The sequence below is a fragment of the Girardinichthys multiradiatus genome, chromosome 12 (assembly GCF_021462225.1).
Source record: "Girardinichthys multiradiatus isolate DD_20200921_A chromosome 12, DD_fGirMul_XY1, whole genome shotgun sequence".
Classification (NCBI taxonomy): domain Eukaryota; kingdom Metazoa; phylum Chordata; class Actinopteri; order Cyprinodontiformes; family Goodeidae; genus Girardinichthys; species Girardinichthys multiradiatus.
In genome coordinates, this window is record NC_061805.1 from 50,185,065 (window position 1) to 50,203,685 (window position 18,621).

At 45.6% G+C, this 18,621-nt stretch overlaps 1 protein-coding gene across 1 annotated transcript in view; it reads left to right on the forward strand.

Annotated features, from left to right (window-relative positions):
* The window catches only part of LOC124878422 (protein HIRA), a 28,096-nt gene that overhangs the window by 2,484 nt on the left and 6,991 nt on the right, over window positions 1-18,621 (forward strand). The window contains exons 3-24 of the mRNA XM_047382356.1: window positions 396-506; window positions 1,291-1,381; window positions 1,470-1,564; window positions 1,697-1,792; window positions 2,486-2,646; window positions 3,975-4,142; window positions 4,221-4,334; window positions 4,485-4,555; window positions 4,631-4,736; window positions 6,807-7,037; window positions 7,193-7,278; window positions 10,967-11,167; window positions 11,251-11,394; window positions 11,479-11,695; window positions 11,809-11,919; window positions 13,126-13,274; window positions 13,579-13,740; window positions 13,844-13,902; window positions 14,253-14,358; window positions 14,429-14,551; window positions 14,632-14,795; window positions 15,866-15,954. Of these exons, the coding sequence (XP_047238312.1) occupies window positions 396-506; window positions 1,291-1,381; window positions 1,470-1,564; window positions 1,697-1,792; window positions 2,486-2,646; window positions 3,975-4,142; window positions 4,221-4,334; window positions 4,485-4,555; window positions 4,631-4,736; window positions 6,807-7,037; window positions 7,193-7,278; window positions 10,967-11,167; window positions 11,251-11,394; window positions 11,479-11,695; window positions 11,809-11,919; window positions 13,126-13,274; window positions 13,579-13,740; window positions 13,844-13,902; window positions 14,253-14,358; window positions 14,429-14,551; window positions 14,632-14,795; window positions 15,866-15,954 (2,855 nt within the window). The remainder of the gene's footprint in view (window positions 1-395; window positions 507-1,290; window positions 1,382-1,469; window positions 1,565-1,696; window positions 1,793-2,485; window positions 2,647-3,974; window positions 4,143-4,220; window positions 4,335-4,484; window positions 4,556-4,630; window positions 4,737-6,806; window positions 7,038-7,192; window positions 7,279-10,966; window positions 11,168-11,250; window positions 11,395-11,478; window positions 11,696-11,808; window positions 11,920-13,125; window positions 13,275-13,578; window positions 13,741-13,843; window positions 13,903-14,252; window positions 14,359-14,428; window positions 14,552-14,631; window positions 14,796-15,865; window positions 15,955-18,621) is intronic.

The following is an 18,621-nucleotide window of genomic DNA, read 5'->3' on the forward strand; positions in this document are numbered from 1 at the left end:
CCCCCTCTAATACCAAACAGTAGAAATGCGCCTGTCAGACGTTTCTGGCCTTCATGAAGTCTGGCCTGCAGATGCAAATGTTCTTTCTCAGAAATATAATAAACCCAAATTCATTTGCTTGTTTTATTTCAGTGTCCTCTAGATTTCTTGATTATAGTTAGTAGGTTCTAAAGATTATCCTCATTTATGGAGCATGGCATGCATCTCTAACCTTTAACTCTAATTCTTAGTAAACTCAAATCAGAAGGTGTGAAGGTCATATTGTTAAATGATGTGTTAACAGAGTGAAAAGGGAGGAATTACTGCATCACAGTTTGGGTTTATTCTCCATCCCAGATTTTTAATTACTCAATTAAAACAACATTTGAAATGTTTAATGAGGATTTATTTTTCAGGGGAGGACTCCGGGAAGGTGATGATCTGGAACATGGCGCCTGTCCTCAGAGAGGAAGATGAGAAGAATGAGAATATTCCTAAAATGCTCTGTCAGATGGACAATCACTTAGGTAAACAGCCCCGTCTCAACTGTTAACAGTGTTTTCAGCAGACTTCAAACTGCAGAGCTGCTGTGGACAGTTCTGGGTATTTAAAGGTGGATAAGAAGCATATGTGACCAGATAAAAAAAAAAGATTTGATCTAAAAATCAGGGCTTTAAAATGCTGGCATTCCCAGGACTGAGTGGAAATGTGCCACAAAAGTAATCCATGCAACATCTGATCAATAAACAGGCTGCAGAGGATAGCGTGGCTTATCGCCAGGACTCACAGATAGGTTTGTGGATCACTGATCAGTTGCTCTGAATGAATCCTGGAAGACAAAGATCACCTGATTCAGTTTGTGCTGAGCTTTCAGGATCAGGATGTCAATAATAATCAGTCATTTAAATCTAATAATTTCCCACGTTGGAAACAGTTTAAAATCACATCAGATTGAAATTTGACCGGAAGTGGAGGGTGGCTTTGATCCTGGCCTGGATCCTGGCCTGATGGGTCAAGTCCACCAACAGAATCAAAGCCCGCTCTGGAAGAAAACAGATCTGCTGGATCTGGTATGGAAAACCTCCGGTCTTTCTCTGTCTGCTGTGACAAGTCATCAGAACGTGTCTGAACTGTTGCATCCGAGCGCTGTGACAGAAATAAATGGTTTCCCGAAGTATTTTATTCACTTTTGGTGTGATTGAATCGGTTATTTACCGAATCCTTTAGTGCAGCCAGACTGCAGATTTCAGAGGAGAGACCAAATAGTTGTTTTTATAACATGAATCAATAGGTGTGTGTTTTTCTCTGCAGCCTGTGTGAACTGCGTGCGCTGGTCCAACAACGGGCTTTGCCTGGCTTCAGGAGGAGATGACAAGTTGGTCATGGTGTGGAAGAGAGCAGCGTACGTCTACCAACTAACACCACATGTTTCCACCTCAGGAAAACTTAGAATTAACAGTTTCTTCTCTTTATTTTTCTGATCTGTGCAGGTTGATCGGTCCAAGCACTGTGTTTGGGTCAAGCAGCAAGCTGGCCAACGTGGAGCAGTGGAGGTGTGTGACCATCCTGAGGAACCACACCGGAGGTACAACACGACACACACTTGGGGTTACTGCCATGTTTATAATGGCAGAGTCGTTAGGACTCGATCCGTCAGTCGGAATCAGATTCTCAGCCGGGTTCATGCACCTTATGGGTTCTGGTGCTGTGTTTGCAGATGTGATGGATGTGGCCTGGTCTCCTCACGACGTGTGGCTGGCCTCCTGCAGTGTGGACAACACCATCGTCATCTGGAACGCTCGAAAGTTCCCAGGTGGGAAAACTGTCTGCTGCCACCTGGTCTGCAACTGAAAATAAATGTTGAGGAACAAACACATTATGATCAACTCTACGTACACGCATGTCCCTAATTATAAGCAGAAAACCCGAAATATGATGAAGAGAGTCCAAATGAATCACAGAACAACATTTTTATGAACTGATCCGAAATGTGATTAGATCCACGACTCGGTCTCCAACGGTCTCTAAAATCTCACTGAAATATATGCAGAGATGCATTTTTGGTCATTTTTGGAGATGCCTGTTCTAGCATGGATGAACTGGTTTCCAGTTCTGCAGCGGACCTGGTCTGGCGTGGATGAACTGGTTTCCAGTCAAGGCATCATAAAGTAGTACTCCCATTTCCCCACCTGTTGTTGCAAGTTGTCAGTCAGCTGTGTACTATGGCCACAGATGGAGGATTTTCTCTAGACTTTCCTCATTCCAGTAGACATAAAACGGTAATGACTCGGATACTTTAAGTGAAGTAACAGTTAGCTTCAGACTCTGCGTTGGAGCAGGTTACAATCCTGCTAACTAACCAGCAACATCCTGGCCCACAGAATCATGCAGTCAGAACCACACAGGACCATGGCTAAAATGTACATTTCCAAACAAATTGGGTTAAAGCAAAACGTTATCTTTGCTTTATGCTGAAATATGATGGAAGTCTTCACTGTTTTCTCAGAGATGATCACCTGCCTGCGAGGGCACACAGGACTGGTTAAAGGTCTGACCTGGGATCCAGTTGGGAAGTACATCGCCTCCCAGGCCGACGACCACAGCCTGAAAGTGTGGAGGACCGTGGATTGGCAGATGGAGGCAAACATCACCAAACCCTTCAGTGAGGTACAAAGCTGTGACTGCAAACATCTCAGGCTGCTGCGGCTAATCGTCATAATAGATACTGCTGACTGTAATAATGTGTCAACATTAAAATCTAAAGACCAGAGAAGAAACCACATGTAGTTGTCTGGGGTGCACCGATATGAAAATATGGGGCCAATATCGGTATCTGATATTACTATTGATGTTATGGCCGATATTTACCGATATGTATATTTCCCTTTCCCTATAGACACTGAAAGAAAGACCACACTGCTGACATTGCTTCTCAGCTTCAGTTAAACACCCCATAATGCTGTGCTGCATTACTGTTACTGTCACATGACCAAACAAATACCACATGGTCAAATTCAGACCAACCATACAGATTCCAAGTCAAGTACATCCATTCCAATTAGATCCGAGTTCTTAAACAATGCAGTTAAGTTCAGTTTATTATTCATAAAAGTTTTTCTATCTAAGGAAACCCAGCAGATTGCATCCAGTCAGTGACTTGTAGCATTCACTCCTCCTGGATGAGCATGTAGCGACAGTGGAGAGGAAAAACTCCCTTTTAACAGGAAGAAACCTCCAGCAGAACCAGAACCAGGCTCAGTGTGAGCCGCCATCTGCCAGGACCAGAGCAGAGACAGAAAAAGAACACAGACGTTCTGATCCAGGAGTCCTTTCTATGGGAAGGGGAACAAAAGTTATAAAAGAAGAACCATTAAGAGAAGCTACATTAAGCTTTTTTAGCTTCATCATGGATGAGTCATGACAAAGTGAATTACTGACAGAAAATTACATTAAAGCCAGATTTATATATTTATTTCAGGGTCTTAAAACATTAAAAAGGTCTTTGTGGTGGAATAAGTTGAAGTGAGGTAAAACTGTGTTTGGAAGGTTTTGATGCGTACCAGACAGATAAGTTTTCATACCTCACAGAGGATTAAAAGAAAAAACTGCAATCAGTTTAGTTTTCTTCTGGGTTTGTGTGTTCACCTGCTCATGCATGGCGCTGTGCTGCTCCTGTTAGTAACAAAGACTGAAAAGTATCCAGACCTCCTTTACTCTCCTAAGTTGAAGTACATGCATACTTGATGCGGTATGTTCTGGGCTGCACACTGCACGGGAAGGCCTCTCTGCACACATTAATTTGTAGCAAAACTGTTGTAACTGTAGACATAAATACCAACGTTTGCACACAAAAAATAAATATTTGCTTTTGATTTTTGGAAGAACGTAAATTCTTTAAATTGGGCCATTAATTCGTGGCAACCCTAGAAAGTTATGTTTTGGTTTTTTTTGTTTGAACTGCAGTTCAGTGAAACCAAATCTAAAATGTCTTCCAGTGCGGTGGAACGACCCACATCCTGCGTCTCTCCTGGTCTCCAGATGGTCAGTACCTGGTTTCCGCCCACGCCATGAACAACTCTGGCCCCACCGCTCAGATCGTGGAGAGAGACGGCTGGAAGACCAACATGGACTTTGTCGGCCATCGCAAAGCCGTCACTGTGGTGGTAAGAAGCTTGTAGTGATGGGTTCAGCCCGTGTTCTCCTTCGAGCTTTCTGACTGATGTGGTTCTCTGTGTTTGTAGAAATTCAACCCAAAGATCTTTAAGAAGAAACAGAAGAACGGCAGCTCTCCGAAGCCCAGCTGTCCTTACTGCTGCTGCGCCGTGGGAAGCAAAGACCGCTCGCTCTCCGTCTGGGTCGGTCCTTCTCACTTGGTTCTACATGTATCAGTACCAGCTGGGCTTGTTTCTCTTGATAGCTGCAGCTTTATGTTTCCTGACGCTTGTTCTTGTTAACTCGGCTTCCAGTCAGGTTAACAAAATGTCTTGAAATCATTTTCTCCTCAGCTCACCTCACTGAAGCGCCCTCTGGTGGTCATCCATGATCTGTTTGATAAATCAATAATGGACATTTCCTGGTGAGTATGTGTTACTGTAACATGCAGATATGAAGGTAACTGCCCTCCATGTCTGAGTATGAGGTGTGCTTTTAGGACCCTGACAGGTCTGGGGATGGTGGTATGTTCAATGGACGGTACTGTGGCCTACCTGGACTTCTCCCTGGATGAACTGGGAGACCCTCTGAGTGAGGAGGAGAAGGTAAGATGAACGATACCTTCTCACTGGGACCAAAGTGATACTGCACAGTCTTCTTATGTTGCTGTTGATCCAATCTGCATCCATCTCTTCCAAGTAGCTACAGATCATTACGTGAAACTACCTTTTGGGTCCAAGATTCTGGAGATAAATTTGTAGCTGAACAACCATTATACATAAGTTCTGGAGATGAGTAAGGAAGTTACATCGTACCTTTCTGAGAGATTTTTCAGTGTCTGTGAAAATTGGGTCATGGTAGAAATGGAAACTCTTATCTTGTGAGGTTCCTCAGGGTTCTGTTCTGGGACCTATTGTCTTGTCTGATGTGTTCCCAGCTGGATGGATGAAACGTTGCATTAGGAAGGTCTGGTATCTTCTCTGCTTTATGTAGTTTGGGGTGACATATGATAATTTGCCAAATATTGCATCCAAGCTTTCCTTCGCTATTGTGATATTGCACAAATTGTCAGAAGCTTCTGGTATTTAGTCAGAGGCTTATTCTACTCGCCTGAATTTTAGTGAGTTTTTTCAGTTGTCTTAACTAGTTGACGTTGGCGTCACTTTTATTTCTGGATGCCATGCGCCACTTCAGGGCACTCCTGTGTGAAAATGTTCATCCATGGCTGAAGTCCAGAGATCTGAGCTGCCTCGGTGCTCTTCAGCAGGAAGCCCTCTCAGGCCTGCATTTAGCAGGAAAAGGTCTAATTATGATAGGATTCCTGTATATTGCAATGACTGTCTTTTCTTCCTTCTCCTTCCTCGTAGCGTTGAAAAATATAAATCTAGTTTGAGCATCTAGGATGATGAAAGTCCATCCATCAGGCCAAACATATTAGTGGCATGCATGAAACTTGAAATATAACATCCTACTGAATGTTGCATCTATGCAGTCCTTTGCTTTTACAGACCTGCATTCATAACCATTTTGATGAAGATCGTGCAGCTCCAGAACTGATAGAGGTCCAGATGATGTCACTTCTGGCCCAGTCTGGGTTCACCATAAAACTCTAGTTTTGATGTAAAAGCAGTGGAGTCACACACAGGAGCTGAAAAAGAGCAATTTAAGTTTTAAAATAAGTTAAATTTGAGTTCTTAAAAATGTGTAAAGTTAACTTCTCTCTCATAGTTCATTTAGGTCATAAATTTAAATCCTAACAATCTTAAAAAGGTCTCAAAGTCCTAAATTTTACGTCCTGAAACATTCAGAAACCTGATTTAAAGCTTCAGTTTGAACATGGAAGGCCTGACATGGATGAGCTCTCCATCATATCTCAGAACTACTGTAACCTTACAGGTCAGAGGTCGCTGATGGGTCTTTGCAGCACAGAGATGATGGAGTGCACTTCCTGGCTCTTCCTCACAGAGTCTACAGACTTTTTACCAACAGGACTTCAGTTAAAGCTGCTTTGTTTTCTGCGTCTCATCATGTTTGGACTGATACTAATTTTATTCCTTCTTTGAGTTTCATTTTTCATTTTTATATTTAGATTTTAATCTTTATATTCTCTTGTTCATTCAGTGAGGGAGGTTTGAACATGTTTTGCAGTGGATTCATAGTAACAGCTGCCATCTAAACTGAGGAGAAATCCAGCGTTCTGAAGAGCTTGACCGAACCAGCACTGTGGAAGAAAACTAAATCTGGGTATAAAAAACCCAGAAGTTTACTGAGTTAAATGCTCGTATTTCCCAGCCAGTGGGGTTTATAAAGATTAAAGAAAAAGAGGCTTTCTCCTCGTTTGTGTAGCTGAGTGCAGCTCCACGGCAGAGATAAGGAGACTCTTCATGCCCAAAATTAAATGCAAACTGTTTAATATTCCAAGTGGATCCCAGGAAGAACGTGGATCCTGTCTGACTGAAAGGCACCAACGGCTCTGTAGAGACTTGGATTCAAGAGTTGTTGCCATGGCATTAAAAGCTGCTGATTTTCTGCCACATAAACACAATTAATTTAAACATGTTATGAAAACACATTTGGAAACACCTGATTTGGATCCACGCTCCGGCCTGACGATGTCGGCGGACTGAAAAGCAGATAACATTTCAGAACGTTTTCCCTCCGTCTGTGCCGTACAGAACACCATCCACCAGAACATCTACGGGAAGAGCCTGGCCATCACCAACACCGAGGTTCATCTTTCCACCACCATCATCGAGAACCCTGAGATGCTCAGATATCAGCAGGAGCGCCAGAACTATGCGCAGACCAATGCCGGAGCAGCTGCTGCAGCCACCACCGGGCCTGAATCCACTGCTCCAAAGGTCAACAGTGTCATGAACGGAGAGTCTCTGGAGGACATCAGGAAGGTGAGCAGAGAGATACAGATACATGTTCGGTCCCAGTGTGAATTAAAAACTGAATGTAATGAATTGTTTTTAGGCTCTAAGGTTTCATGTGGAAAGTTGGATTAAACACCTTCTGACCTTTAGGTTTCCTGATCTGTTGTGTCTTTGTGTTGCAGAACCTTTTGAAGAAGCAGGTTGAGACGAGAACGGCTGATGGAAGAAGACGAATCACTCCGCTTTGCATCGCTCAGCTGGACACGGGGTGAGAAAACAAACCATTACGTTTGCACACATCTACATGAACTTTGATGACAATCTAGTGTCCAATATGTGGATGGTCCCTCTTCCCTGCAACAGCAACCTGTTCTGTAAACATCTTCCTCAAGGTTAAGATGTGTGTTCATGGTTGGATCAGAACCAGAACTGCCGTCTCTGCTCTAGTTAACCCCAGTCTGTAAAACAAGAAATGGAAAAACAGTGCAACATCAGAATCAGCTTTATTGCCAAGTTCTTACATACAAACAAGGAATTTGACTCCGGTACACTTTGCTCTTTGGTTTTGTTTTTGCATTACAGAATATACAAATTTACAATTTACAATATACACATATCTAATAAAAAAGGTGCATTTGCAACATCTGTATGCTGTTGTTTTGTACTCTATTGAATGTTCATCAGAGAAACAGCCTGGAGGAAGAAACTGTCTCTGTGTCGGCTGGTTTTAGTGAACAGTGCTCTGTAGCGCCACCTGAAGGTAAAGCTCTGAACAGTTTATGTGCAGGGTGTGTGGGGTCTGCAGAGATTTTAGCAGCTCTTTTCTTGACCCTTGACCTGTATAAGTCCTGGATGGAGGGAAGGTCAGCTCTGATTATTCTCTCTGCATTCCTGATTATTCGTTGCAGTCTGGACCTGTCCTGTTTTGTGGATGATCCAAACCACACTGAGATGGATGAAGACAGGACAGACTGAATGATGGCAGTGTAGAAGATGACCAGCAGCTCCTGAGGAAGGTTGAACTTCTTGAGTTGCCTCAGGAAGTACAGTCTCTGCTGGACCTTCTTTCAAACAGTGTCTATGTGTGAAGACCATCTCAGGTCCTCAGAGATGGTGGTTCCTAAGAACCTGAAGTGGTCCACGGCCGATACAGTGTTGTTGAGGATGGTGAGGGGGGTGTATGGGGGTGGTGTTCTCCGAAAGTCCACCACCATTTCCACCGTTTTGAGTGGGTTGAGTTCAAGGTAGTTCTGGCTGCACCAGTGTACCAGCCGATCCACCTGCTGTCTGTATGCTGACTCATCACCGTCCTGGATCAGTCCAATGACTGTGGTGTCGTCTGCAACCTTCAGGAGTTTCACGGACGAGTCCGATGAGTTGCAGTCATTTGTGTACAGAGAGAAGAGGAGTGGGGATAGAACACACCCCTGGGGGGCACCAGTACTTATTGATCTGGATCGGGAGAAGATGCTCCCCAGTCTCACCTGCTGCTGTCGGTCCGTCAGGAAGCTGTTGATCCACTGACAGGTGGAGGCTGGGACATTGAGCTGTGTGAGCTTCTGGTGGAGGATGTCTGGTATGATGGTGTTGAAGGCCGAGCTGAAGTCTACAAACAGGATCCTGGCGTACGTCCCTGGGTGGTTGAGGTGTTGCAGGATGAAGTGTAGACCTAAGTTAACAGCATCATCTGCTGACCTGTTTGCTCGGTAAGTAAACTGCAGGAGGTCCAGCAGGGAGCCTGTGATGTCTTTCAGGTGCTTCAACACCAGCCGCTCAAAGGATTTCATGACCACAGACGTCAGGGCTACAGGCCTGTAGTCATTTAATCCTAGGATGGTGGGTTTCTTGGGAACCGGGATGATGGTGGATCGTTTGAGGCAGGAGGGGACCTCACATTTCTCTTGAGGTGTGAATGGTTTCTTGTCATGTCTGCTGTAGAAGCCATTCAGACGGTTGGCCAGGAGACGACTCTGTTCAGGATGGGTGGAGGGGCTCCTGTAGGCAGTCAGGTTTCTCAGACCAGTCCATATAGCTGAAGTGTCACCAGTAGAAAGGCTGTTCTTCAGCTTCTCACTGTAGCTTCTCTTGGCTGCTTTGATCTCCTTTGTTAGTTTGTTCCTGGCCTGCCTGTACCGCGCCCAATCTCCACTGCTGTGAGCTTCTTCCTTTTCCCTGTGCAGATTCCTGAGGTGTGGAGTAAACCATGGCTTATTGTTCCCAAAGGTGCAGAAGGTCTTGGTCTGCACTCACATGTCCTCACAGAAACTGATGTATGATGTCACCACATCAGTTAGTTGGTTTAAGTCAGTGGCTGAGGTTTCAAAAACAGTCCAGTCTGTGCATTCAAAGCAGGCCTGTAGCATCTGCTTTGATTCCTCAGTCCACTTCTTAACAGTGTGAACCTTGGGTTTGGAAGCTCTTAGTCTGTGTCTGTAGGTTGGGATGAGATGGATTAGATAATGATCTGAAAAACCCAGAGCAGCCCTGGTAACAGCATGATATGAGTCCTTTAAAGCTGTGTAACAATGGTCCAGTGTGTTTTTGTCTCTGGTGGGACACTTAATATGCTGTCTGTATTTGGGGAGTTCATTTGAGAGGTTTTCTCTGTTAAAATCTCCCAGTATTATGTTGAAAGAGTCCGTGTATTTTTTCTCCAGGTCTGTAATCAGCTCAGCAAGATGTTTTTCAGCAGCAGAAGTGCAGCCATGAAGTGGAAAATATGAGCCGATTATTATAAACGAGGAAAACTCTCAGTGAATAAAACGGTTTACAGATTATGGAAAATGACTCCAGATCAGGACTACATGTTTTTTCCAGCACTTTTACGTCTCTGCACCAACTTTCATTTATATAAAAGCAGATTCTGCCTCCTCGCCTCTTCCCGATAACTCCGCGCTGCGATCCGCTGTGAGCAGCTGGAGGTCCGGCATCAGCAGTGCTCGGTCCGGGATGTTTTCACTCAGCCATGTCTCGATGAAGCAGAGAATCACTGATCCGCGGAGGTCCGTGTTTTTACCGGTGAGAAGAAGCAGCTCGTCCATCTTGTTGTTTAGAGAGCGGACATTTGCCAGGTGGATTGAAGGCAGTGGTGTGCGAAGTCCTCTTTGGCGGAGCTTTACCAGCACGCTTTCCCCTCCGACGTCTCCGTCCGCACAGAATCCCATAGAGTGCCGCAGCTCCGCTTGCCAGAAGCTTGATGAACTTCGGATCAATGAAAGATGGTGAAAAAATCCCAAGAGAGGACTCTCTGATGTTGAGAAGTTCTGTGGCTCGAAAAACATAAAAACGCAAAATACACAAACAAAGAGCGGGCGAAGCTCCGAGACGGCCATCGTCGGCGCCATCTTGGTGGTCTTACATCAGCAGTGATGTAAACCGGTTGTTAGGAGCATTGATGGTTATAAAGTTTTACAGCTGCTGGAAGGAAGGACCTGTGATAACGCTCCTCTGTCCACCTAGGATGCAGCAGTTGGTTTCTGACCTCTCCAGGTCTGCAGCAGCTTCATGCATTGTATGGGAGACATTGTCCAACACTGATGATATTTTTGCTAGAGTCATTCTGTCTCCACCATCTACACCGGGCGAAGGGGCATCCTAGAACAGATCTGACCTTCCTGAGGAACTTATTTAACGCTTCCACACAGATGTGAACTGCTGCTCCAATTCACTTAACCATAGAAGTTGGCTGATGCCACCACAGAGTGAAACAATGACTTCTGAAGCACCCCCTGCCCTCCAGAACATCTGTTTTTACTTCAGAACTCATAGAAAAGCCCCAAAAAAGACCTGACTTTATGTTGCTCATACGGTCTGTGGTCTCTGCTGGCCACTCTGTGCTTCACTCTGAGCGTAATGCTACTATCAGATGAAAGCGAAGACATCTGGTGCATGATAGTCGGACACGTTGTGGGCGTGTTATGACCTGGAATAAGTCGCTGTCCGCTTTTTCTCCACAGGGATTTCTCCCCGGCTCTGTTCAACAGCGCTCCCATTCTGCCATCTGGTTCTTCCATGTCCAATCAGCTCGCTCCTCAGCTCAACTCAGACTCCAGCCCAGGACAGCCCTCCTCTATGGGTGTGAGGCCAAACCAGGACGGCGTCCTCACCTCACCGCCTGCCAACAGTGGCACCAAAGGCCTGGAGAACGACAAAGACGGGTACGTACAGCAACTGAGAAGATGTTCTGACCCAGCTGCAGTCTCCATCAGATTAACCTGTTACTCTTCTTCTCTGCTTTCAGGCTGAAGTCCAGTCTGCTGCTCACGTCAGCCTCCAAAATCGAGCCGATGAAAGCCCTGGACTCCCGCTTCACAGAGAGGTCAAAGGCCACGCCTGGGATCCCATCAGCCATCTCCTCCACAGCCGGACTCACCCCTCTGGAGAGGTGATTCCCTCAGTGAAGCAGATCACGAAAACATGTCAGAAATATTTGAAGGAACACGTTTCATCTGTTCTGTTTATCCAACAGACCGAAGGACGCTGTCTCTGCCCTGAAGGACACCAAAACCAAAGAAGAAACCAGCAGCGACAGTGAAGACAAGATGGCCGCCATCAACAAGAACTTGACGTTCGCCAAGAGGAAACCTGAACTGCTGCTGGATGGAGGAGAAGTGGTGGAGAAGAGGAAGAAGGGACGGCCAAGGAAAGACAAGATGGCCGCCACCGTCCCTCAAACGTTCACCCAGGTAACGAGTGAGAAGTTGGACTGATTTGTCTTTCTGTCCTGACAGAGGTACCGTACCGTTAAACCAGAGAAGGTGTCATAAAGTAACCAGATTGTTTGACCTTCCACCTTCAGATAACTCCTCCTCCACCTGAACGGGAGCCCAGCAGGGCTGCAGCTCCTCCACCTCCTGCAGCTGTTCTCAGACTGCCCACTCCGAGTCCACAGAAGGCCTTCAGACTGCAGGTATCAGGCTTCCAGCATCTCTGCTTACATTTCATCAGTCCTGCCCCAAAATCTGTCAGTCGAGTGGTTCAGTGCAGTTCAGTGATTTACTTCCAGAAAACAAACTCAGCAAAACTTAACTGAGCTTCTCTCTGAGATCATCTTGTAAAAAGCTGCTTAGATTCGTACATTTTTTGTTGTTTTTTCCTTTGCAGCACTAGTGGCTTAATTTTCATTATTTATCAAAGCAGGCAGACAGGAAGTGGGGTGGAGAGAGGGGAAGACATGCCGCAGAGGTCTCCGGGTGGGGACTCGACCCTGGGACGTCTGTGTCAAAATCTGAGGCCTCTGTTTATGGGTCGCGTATCTGTCGCTACGTCACCCGCTTCGTAATTTCTAAACTTTGCTGCACCCAATATTTAAAACATGAATCATTCAAAATAAAAGCCCTGCAGGGAGAGCGACAATCGTCTGGTTCAATGGATGCACAAAGTGGTTCCTCGGTCTGCTGACAAACATTTAGTCTCTCTTTGAAATCCACCATAAAAGTCCTAAATTGTTTAAAACCCAGATTGAGATTCCTTGCTAAAAGCAAGGTTTTACCCACATGTTAAAAATGAAGAATATTTCTATTAGAGTAAAAGGAAAAAATGTCAATTAACGTGTAAACACATCTATTTGTGGACAAAGCAGAAATATTTAGGTCAGTGATGGAGAGTTTTGCTTTAATCTGCTCTGGTGAGCAGCAGGTCAAATAATGAAACCGTGTGTTCTCCAGTTCATTTACTAATTTTAGTCTAAATGCGTCAGGTTTAATAATCAGATACAGGTTCAGGCGCTCTGGAGATAATGTACTCTGATTTTATGTTGGATTTCAAACTAAAATCCCTATCACACACATGTAAACTGATTTCTGTGTTATAGTCATTAAAACAAGAAAAAATGAATCAAATGGGACTGGTGAAAATAGGACCTCAGCAGGTCTGACCTCAAATGAAACCAGAAATCTGGATCTGCCAGAAAAAAGCCTGATTGCTGCATGTCTCACATCGGTGCCTCGTTCCCTGGAAATCTGTTCATCTTTAGATGTTTCACCTGAGCCTCGTCTCACATGAAATCCACACCAGCATGTTTGACCCTCATAGAACAGCTGGATTAAAAGCTTATACCCTCTTTGTTTAAACTGCTTCTCCGGGCGGCAGTTAGTGTAAAGGTGTTTGTGTGCAGGTGAGCATGGAGCCGTCCGTGTTCCTGGAGGTGGAGAATGAGGTGTCGCTGGTTGCTGGTTCGAAGCTCAGCCAGCTGCGGTGCTCCAGAGACGGACGGGACTGGAACACGCTGCTGCCTAGCTCTGTGCTCATTGCTGCGGGGAGCAGGTAGGGGGCGCTGCTGCAGCAAGATTAATCTTCAAGGATACAACAAAATTTACATTTACTGGGCTTACAGCTCCTGAAAGCACTTTTCTGATGAAATTAATTCAGAGTTTCTTTATTAATCCTAAAACTTAATAATAATTTCTTGTGTTCTTTGCTGTTCCTCCTGATTTCTTTTGCTGCCTTTGTTTTGAGGTCGTTGTTAGTTCATGTGCAGCAACATTTATTCAAGTATTTCATCTTATGTCCCACGTCTGCTCTGAAACGTCTCACGATGAAGAGATACTAAATGTTTCCTTCTCTTCAGCGACATCCTTGCTGTCGCCTGTGACGACAGGATGTTGTCGGTGTTTTCAAGCTGCGGGCGCCGCCTCCTCCCTGCCATCCAGCTGGCCACGCCGGTCTCTGCAGTGCATTGCTCCTCCCACTTCGTCATGGCTCTGACCGCCGGAGCGACGCTGTCTGTCTGGTCAGGGCTGCACACACAAATGATGACGCTGTTTTTTACCACTGGAAGAGCAGGAAGTTTACGGATGATGTTTGGTAACGTGGATGAATGTGTTTGTGTGCAGGGATGTTCAGAGGCAGAAGGCTCTGGTGAAGAACGAGTCTCTGCAGACGATTTTATCTGGTGAGACTCTGAACCAGGCGATCTCATAAACACACTTCTCTCAAAGAGTTCCAACATGTCCAATCCGCTGGGACATTTCCATAATGTTCCTGTTCATTCCCAGTATTCAGCCTGTCAGTCTGCTTTTGGCCATTTCAGTCCACTAGGTGGCAGTAACGCACTGCTGATGGGTCTATTCTAATGTGCATGTCCCTTCTGATCTCCATTCTGTGCAGAAATGACTTGTAGCAACGTCTCGGCTACCGAGTCTCTGGGATGTGCTGTAACTCTAGATGTAGATGTTCTAATAAATCACTTTATACACTGGTTGTCTCCGTTCTCCATGACAAACATCCTGTTCGGGTCCACAGGTGCTGACACCACAGTGTCTCAGTCTCTGCTGACCCAGCAGGGCATTCCGATCATCGGACTGTCCAACGGGAAGTCCTACTGCTTCAGCTTGTCTCTGGAAACATGGTGAGAACTGGAACAGTTCTGACAGTTTTTATAGTAAAACTCCTGATTAATGACACTCCCTCTCCTGCAGGACTCTGATCGCAGATAAAGGAGACTCTCTGATCCAGTGTGCCGACTTCAGGAGCTGCCTTCCTTCCCAGGATGCACCTGCGTCCTTGGGACCGCTGGCTGTCATGCAGGGACGCAACCTTCAGTACGTTGCTATTATCAAAGTTTCCACCTCTGAGCTGCAGCATGTTCCTCCAGACTAAAAGCTTCCCGTCTCCTCCACAGCGCTGGGCGGCTGGCATCCCGTCTGTCGTCCACGCCGCACCTCCTCCAGCAGAGCATGACGCTCGCCTTCCTGGAGAACCAGCTGGCGTCCGCCCTGACGCTGCAGTCGTCGCAGGAGTACCGCTACTGGCTGCTGATCTACGCCCGCTTCCTCGTCAATGAAGGTACTGAGCTTTCAGACACAGGTTATAAACACAGACATGGGGCTGAACAGATCCAGCGCTCCCACTGATTCAAGGTTTTATCCATCCTCTATGTCCATCCAACAATCGTTCCAAATGTTCTTGCATGAATTTTTTGGTCGGTTCGTTCATCCATCCATCCGTCCCTTCATCCATCTGTCCATCCATTCATCTAACTGTTCATCCGTCGTCCAGCCAGTTTTCTTTCCATCCACCCATTGGTTCATTCAATTTGCCCCGATCTTTCAAATATCCATCCATCTGTTCATTCACCTGCCCTCTAGCAGTTCATCCATCCATCCATTCATCCAACCAACTATCTGTCTATTAGTTTAACCATCCATCAGTTTTCCATGAGTCAATCTCCATCCATGGAAAACTTGCAGGAATCCTGGAAACACAACCTGCTAAATTTAGAGAAACTTGACAGAAAAATCAGCTTAATTTGACTTCAGTTCCACTTTGCTCTCAGTGAAGACATTCAAAATAGAAATGTATAAAAGGGGAAATAAAGTTTTTCTTGTAAAGACAATTATATGCAGTGAAAGAGGAAGACGAGGTTGAATTAGTGTAAATATACCTGGTATGGATCTGGGTTCTCTGACTCTGAAATGTCCATCAGAGAGACATCGTGGGGGGCAAAACTGTCTCTCTAGCGCCACCTGTGGGTAAAGGTCTAAACAGTTTGTGTCCAGGGTGTGTGGGGTCTGCAGGGATGTTAGCTGCCCTTTTCCTGACCTTAGACCTGTACAAGTCTTGGATGGAGGGAAGGTCAGCCCTGATGATCCTCTCAGCAGACCTGATTGTTGACAGTAAATGATGAAAACTGCTGCTGGAGTCGGTCTTGGAGAAGCTACATTGATATATGGGTTACAATTGCAGTTCAACCAATATTTCCCCACATGATCAGTCAGACACAGATAACAGCCACTAATTTATTTCATGCCCCTAATATGAGGTACGCAGCTCAGGAACGCCTCCAGCTCAAATGTTTTGAAGCAGCTGTTTTGATTCCTCTGACTGCTTCTTTGTCTTTTTCCTTCTCCTTCCAGGTTCTGAGTATCGTCTCCGGGAACTCTGTAAAGAACTTCTGGGTCCGGTCCACAAATCAGCTGCTTCATGCTGGCAACCAGCAACTTTGGTAACATACCACTGGATCTTATTATCCATCCCTTAAAGCTCTCCTGACTCCATGATATCTCCTTTAACTTTATTTTTAACCAGACATGTTTCTACTTGTATGAAAATATTATTTGGCTGCAAGTATGTGGTGCGTACATGTTTATAAATGAGGTAAATAAGGTTTAAAATGATGCAAACATTTAGTGTTCATGTATCTGCTGGGAGTCTGTAAAGACCTCTAATCATGGTAACCCACAGACTTCATCTCACGGTGAAAAAGTAGAAATCAATCTTAAAACTAAAAGTCATGTAAACAAGTCTGAGCTGGATGGGCAGCGTTTCAGCTTTGGGACCGTTTACCAAGTTCCACACCTGACAGGTAATCGGTGACCGTGTGGATGTGCGATATATCGGCATCGGTTTCAGATGATGTTTGTAATTTTTTGGTCATTTGGTTCCTTTCTCCGGCAGTCACTGGGTGGGAGGGGGACACCCTGGACAAGTCTCCAGTCCATCACAGGACAGACAACCATGTTTACACACTCACTCTTTAGAGACCAATTAGCCTAGTCATGTTCTTGGTGTGTGGGAAGAAGCCGGAGTACCCAGAGAGAACCCGTGCGTGCACAGAGAGAACATGCTAACTCCTACAGAAAGGCCGGGATTTTGAAGCCATGACCTTCTTGATGCAAAGCAACAGTAAAATGGCCTGTACTTCTATAGCCCTTTATCAAGTCCCCAGAGACCCCAAAGCTTTTTACACGACAATCCGTCATCCACCCATTCATAGACTGACAGAGGTGAGCTACCATACAATCAGTGCCACACAGCCATCTGACCACCATCTGCTGGCAAAGTGGGAGAAGTGTCTTACCCAAGGACACAACAATTTAGAGTGGGGATTTGAACCAGCAACCCCGAGCCACCGTTGCCCCCTGCTATCAACTGTACAACCGGGCAGCGCTGGATCTCGTTAGATACGTTAAAAACATCTTCATGGACAGAGGGTCGAGACATTTGGTTGAAACTTTCAGCTCTCCTCACCTGTCGCAGTAATCAATTAATCGCGTGATAAATTAAAATGAGCTCCATAAGTTCTGTTGCTTGTTTGTTTTCCTGATGTCTCTAAAGGGACGAGGTGAGCCCTCGCCTTCTCGTTCAGCGTAGGCAGCAGTGAACTCTTGCTTCAGGTACTTTCCAAGCGCACGGTCTTGTATAGCCTGGGGCTGCACAATATGTCTTCATCCTAAAATCGATGTTTGCAAAAATAATGTGACAAACAGCAGCCTAAAAAGTGTCATATTCAACCGTCGACTTTTATACCTGAGAGGTGACTGTTCCCTAGATGCAGCATCAAAATCAGAACCAGCAGACTGCTGCACGTCTTTCTACCTCAAGCTGTGAAAATACTGGATTTCTATTAGGATTCAGTCCTTAAATTAACAAATGTTGTCTCAATAAATGCTTTTAACTATACAATGAGATGTCGTGGATGAATGGACGAAGCTAATCAGTTTGTTTTGTCCCTCTGTGTCTCATTGTGTCCCTCTGTGTCTCATTGTGTCCCTCTGTGTCTCATTGTGTCCCTCTGTGTCTCATTGTGTCCCTCTGTGTCTCATTGTGTCCCTCTGTGTCTCATTGTGTCTCTCTGTGTCCCTCTGTGTCTCATTGTGTCCCTCTGTGTCTCATTGTGTCTCTCTGTGTCCCTCTGTGTCTCATTGTGTCCCTCTGTGTCTCATTGTGTCCCTCTGTGTCTCATTGTGTCTCTCTGAGTCCCTCTGTGTCTCATTGTGTCCCTCTGTGTCTCATTGTGTCTCTCTGTGTCCCTCTGTGTCTCATTGTGTCTCATTGTGTCTCTCTGTGTCTCATTGTGTCCCTCTGTGTCTCATTGTGTCCCTCTGTGTCTCATTGTGTCCCTCTGTGTCTCATTGTGTCTCTCTGAGTCCCTCTGTGTCTCATTGTGTCCCTCTGTGTCTCATTGTGTCTCTCTGTGTCCCTCTGTGTCTCATTGTGTCTCATTGTGTCTCTCTGAGTCCCTCTGTGTCTCATTGTGTCCCTCTGTGTCTCATTGTGTCTCTCTGTGTCCCTCTGTGTCTCATTGTGTCCCTCTGTGTCTCATTGTGTCCCTCTGTGTCTCATTGTGTCCCTCTGTGTCTCATTGTGTCTCTCTGAGTCCCTCTGTGTCTCATTGTGTCCCTCTGTGTCTCATTGTGTCTCTCTGTGTCCCTCTGTGTCTCATTGTGTCCCTCTGTGTCTCTCTGTGTCCCTCTGTGTCCCTCTGTGTCTCATTGTGTCCCTCTGTGTCTCATTGTGTCCCTCTGTGTCTCATTGTGTCCCTCTGTGTCTCATTGTGTCCCTCTGTGTCTCATTGTGTCCCTCTGTGTCTCTCTGTGTCCCTCTGTGTCTCATTGTGTCCCTCTGTGTCTCATTGTGTCCCTCTGTGTCTCATTGTGTCCCTCTGTGTCTCATTGTGTCTCTCTGAGTCCCTCTGTGTCTCATTGTCCCTCTGTGTCTCATTGTGTCTCTCTGTGTCCCTCTGTGTCTCATTGTGTCCCTCTGTGTCCCTCTGTGTCTCATTGTGTCCCTCTGTGTCTCATTGTGTCCCTCTGTGTCTCATTGTGTCCCTCTGTGTCTCATTGTGTCCCTCTGTGTCTCATTGTGTCCCTCTGTGTCTCATTGTGTCTCT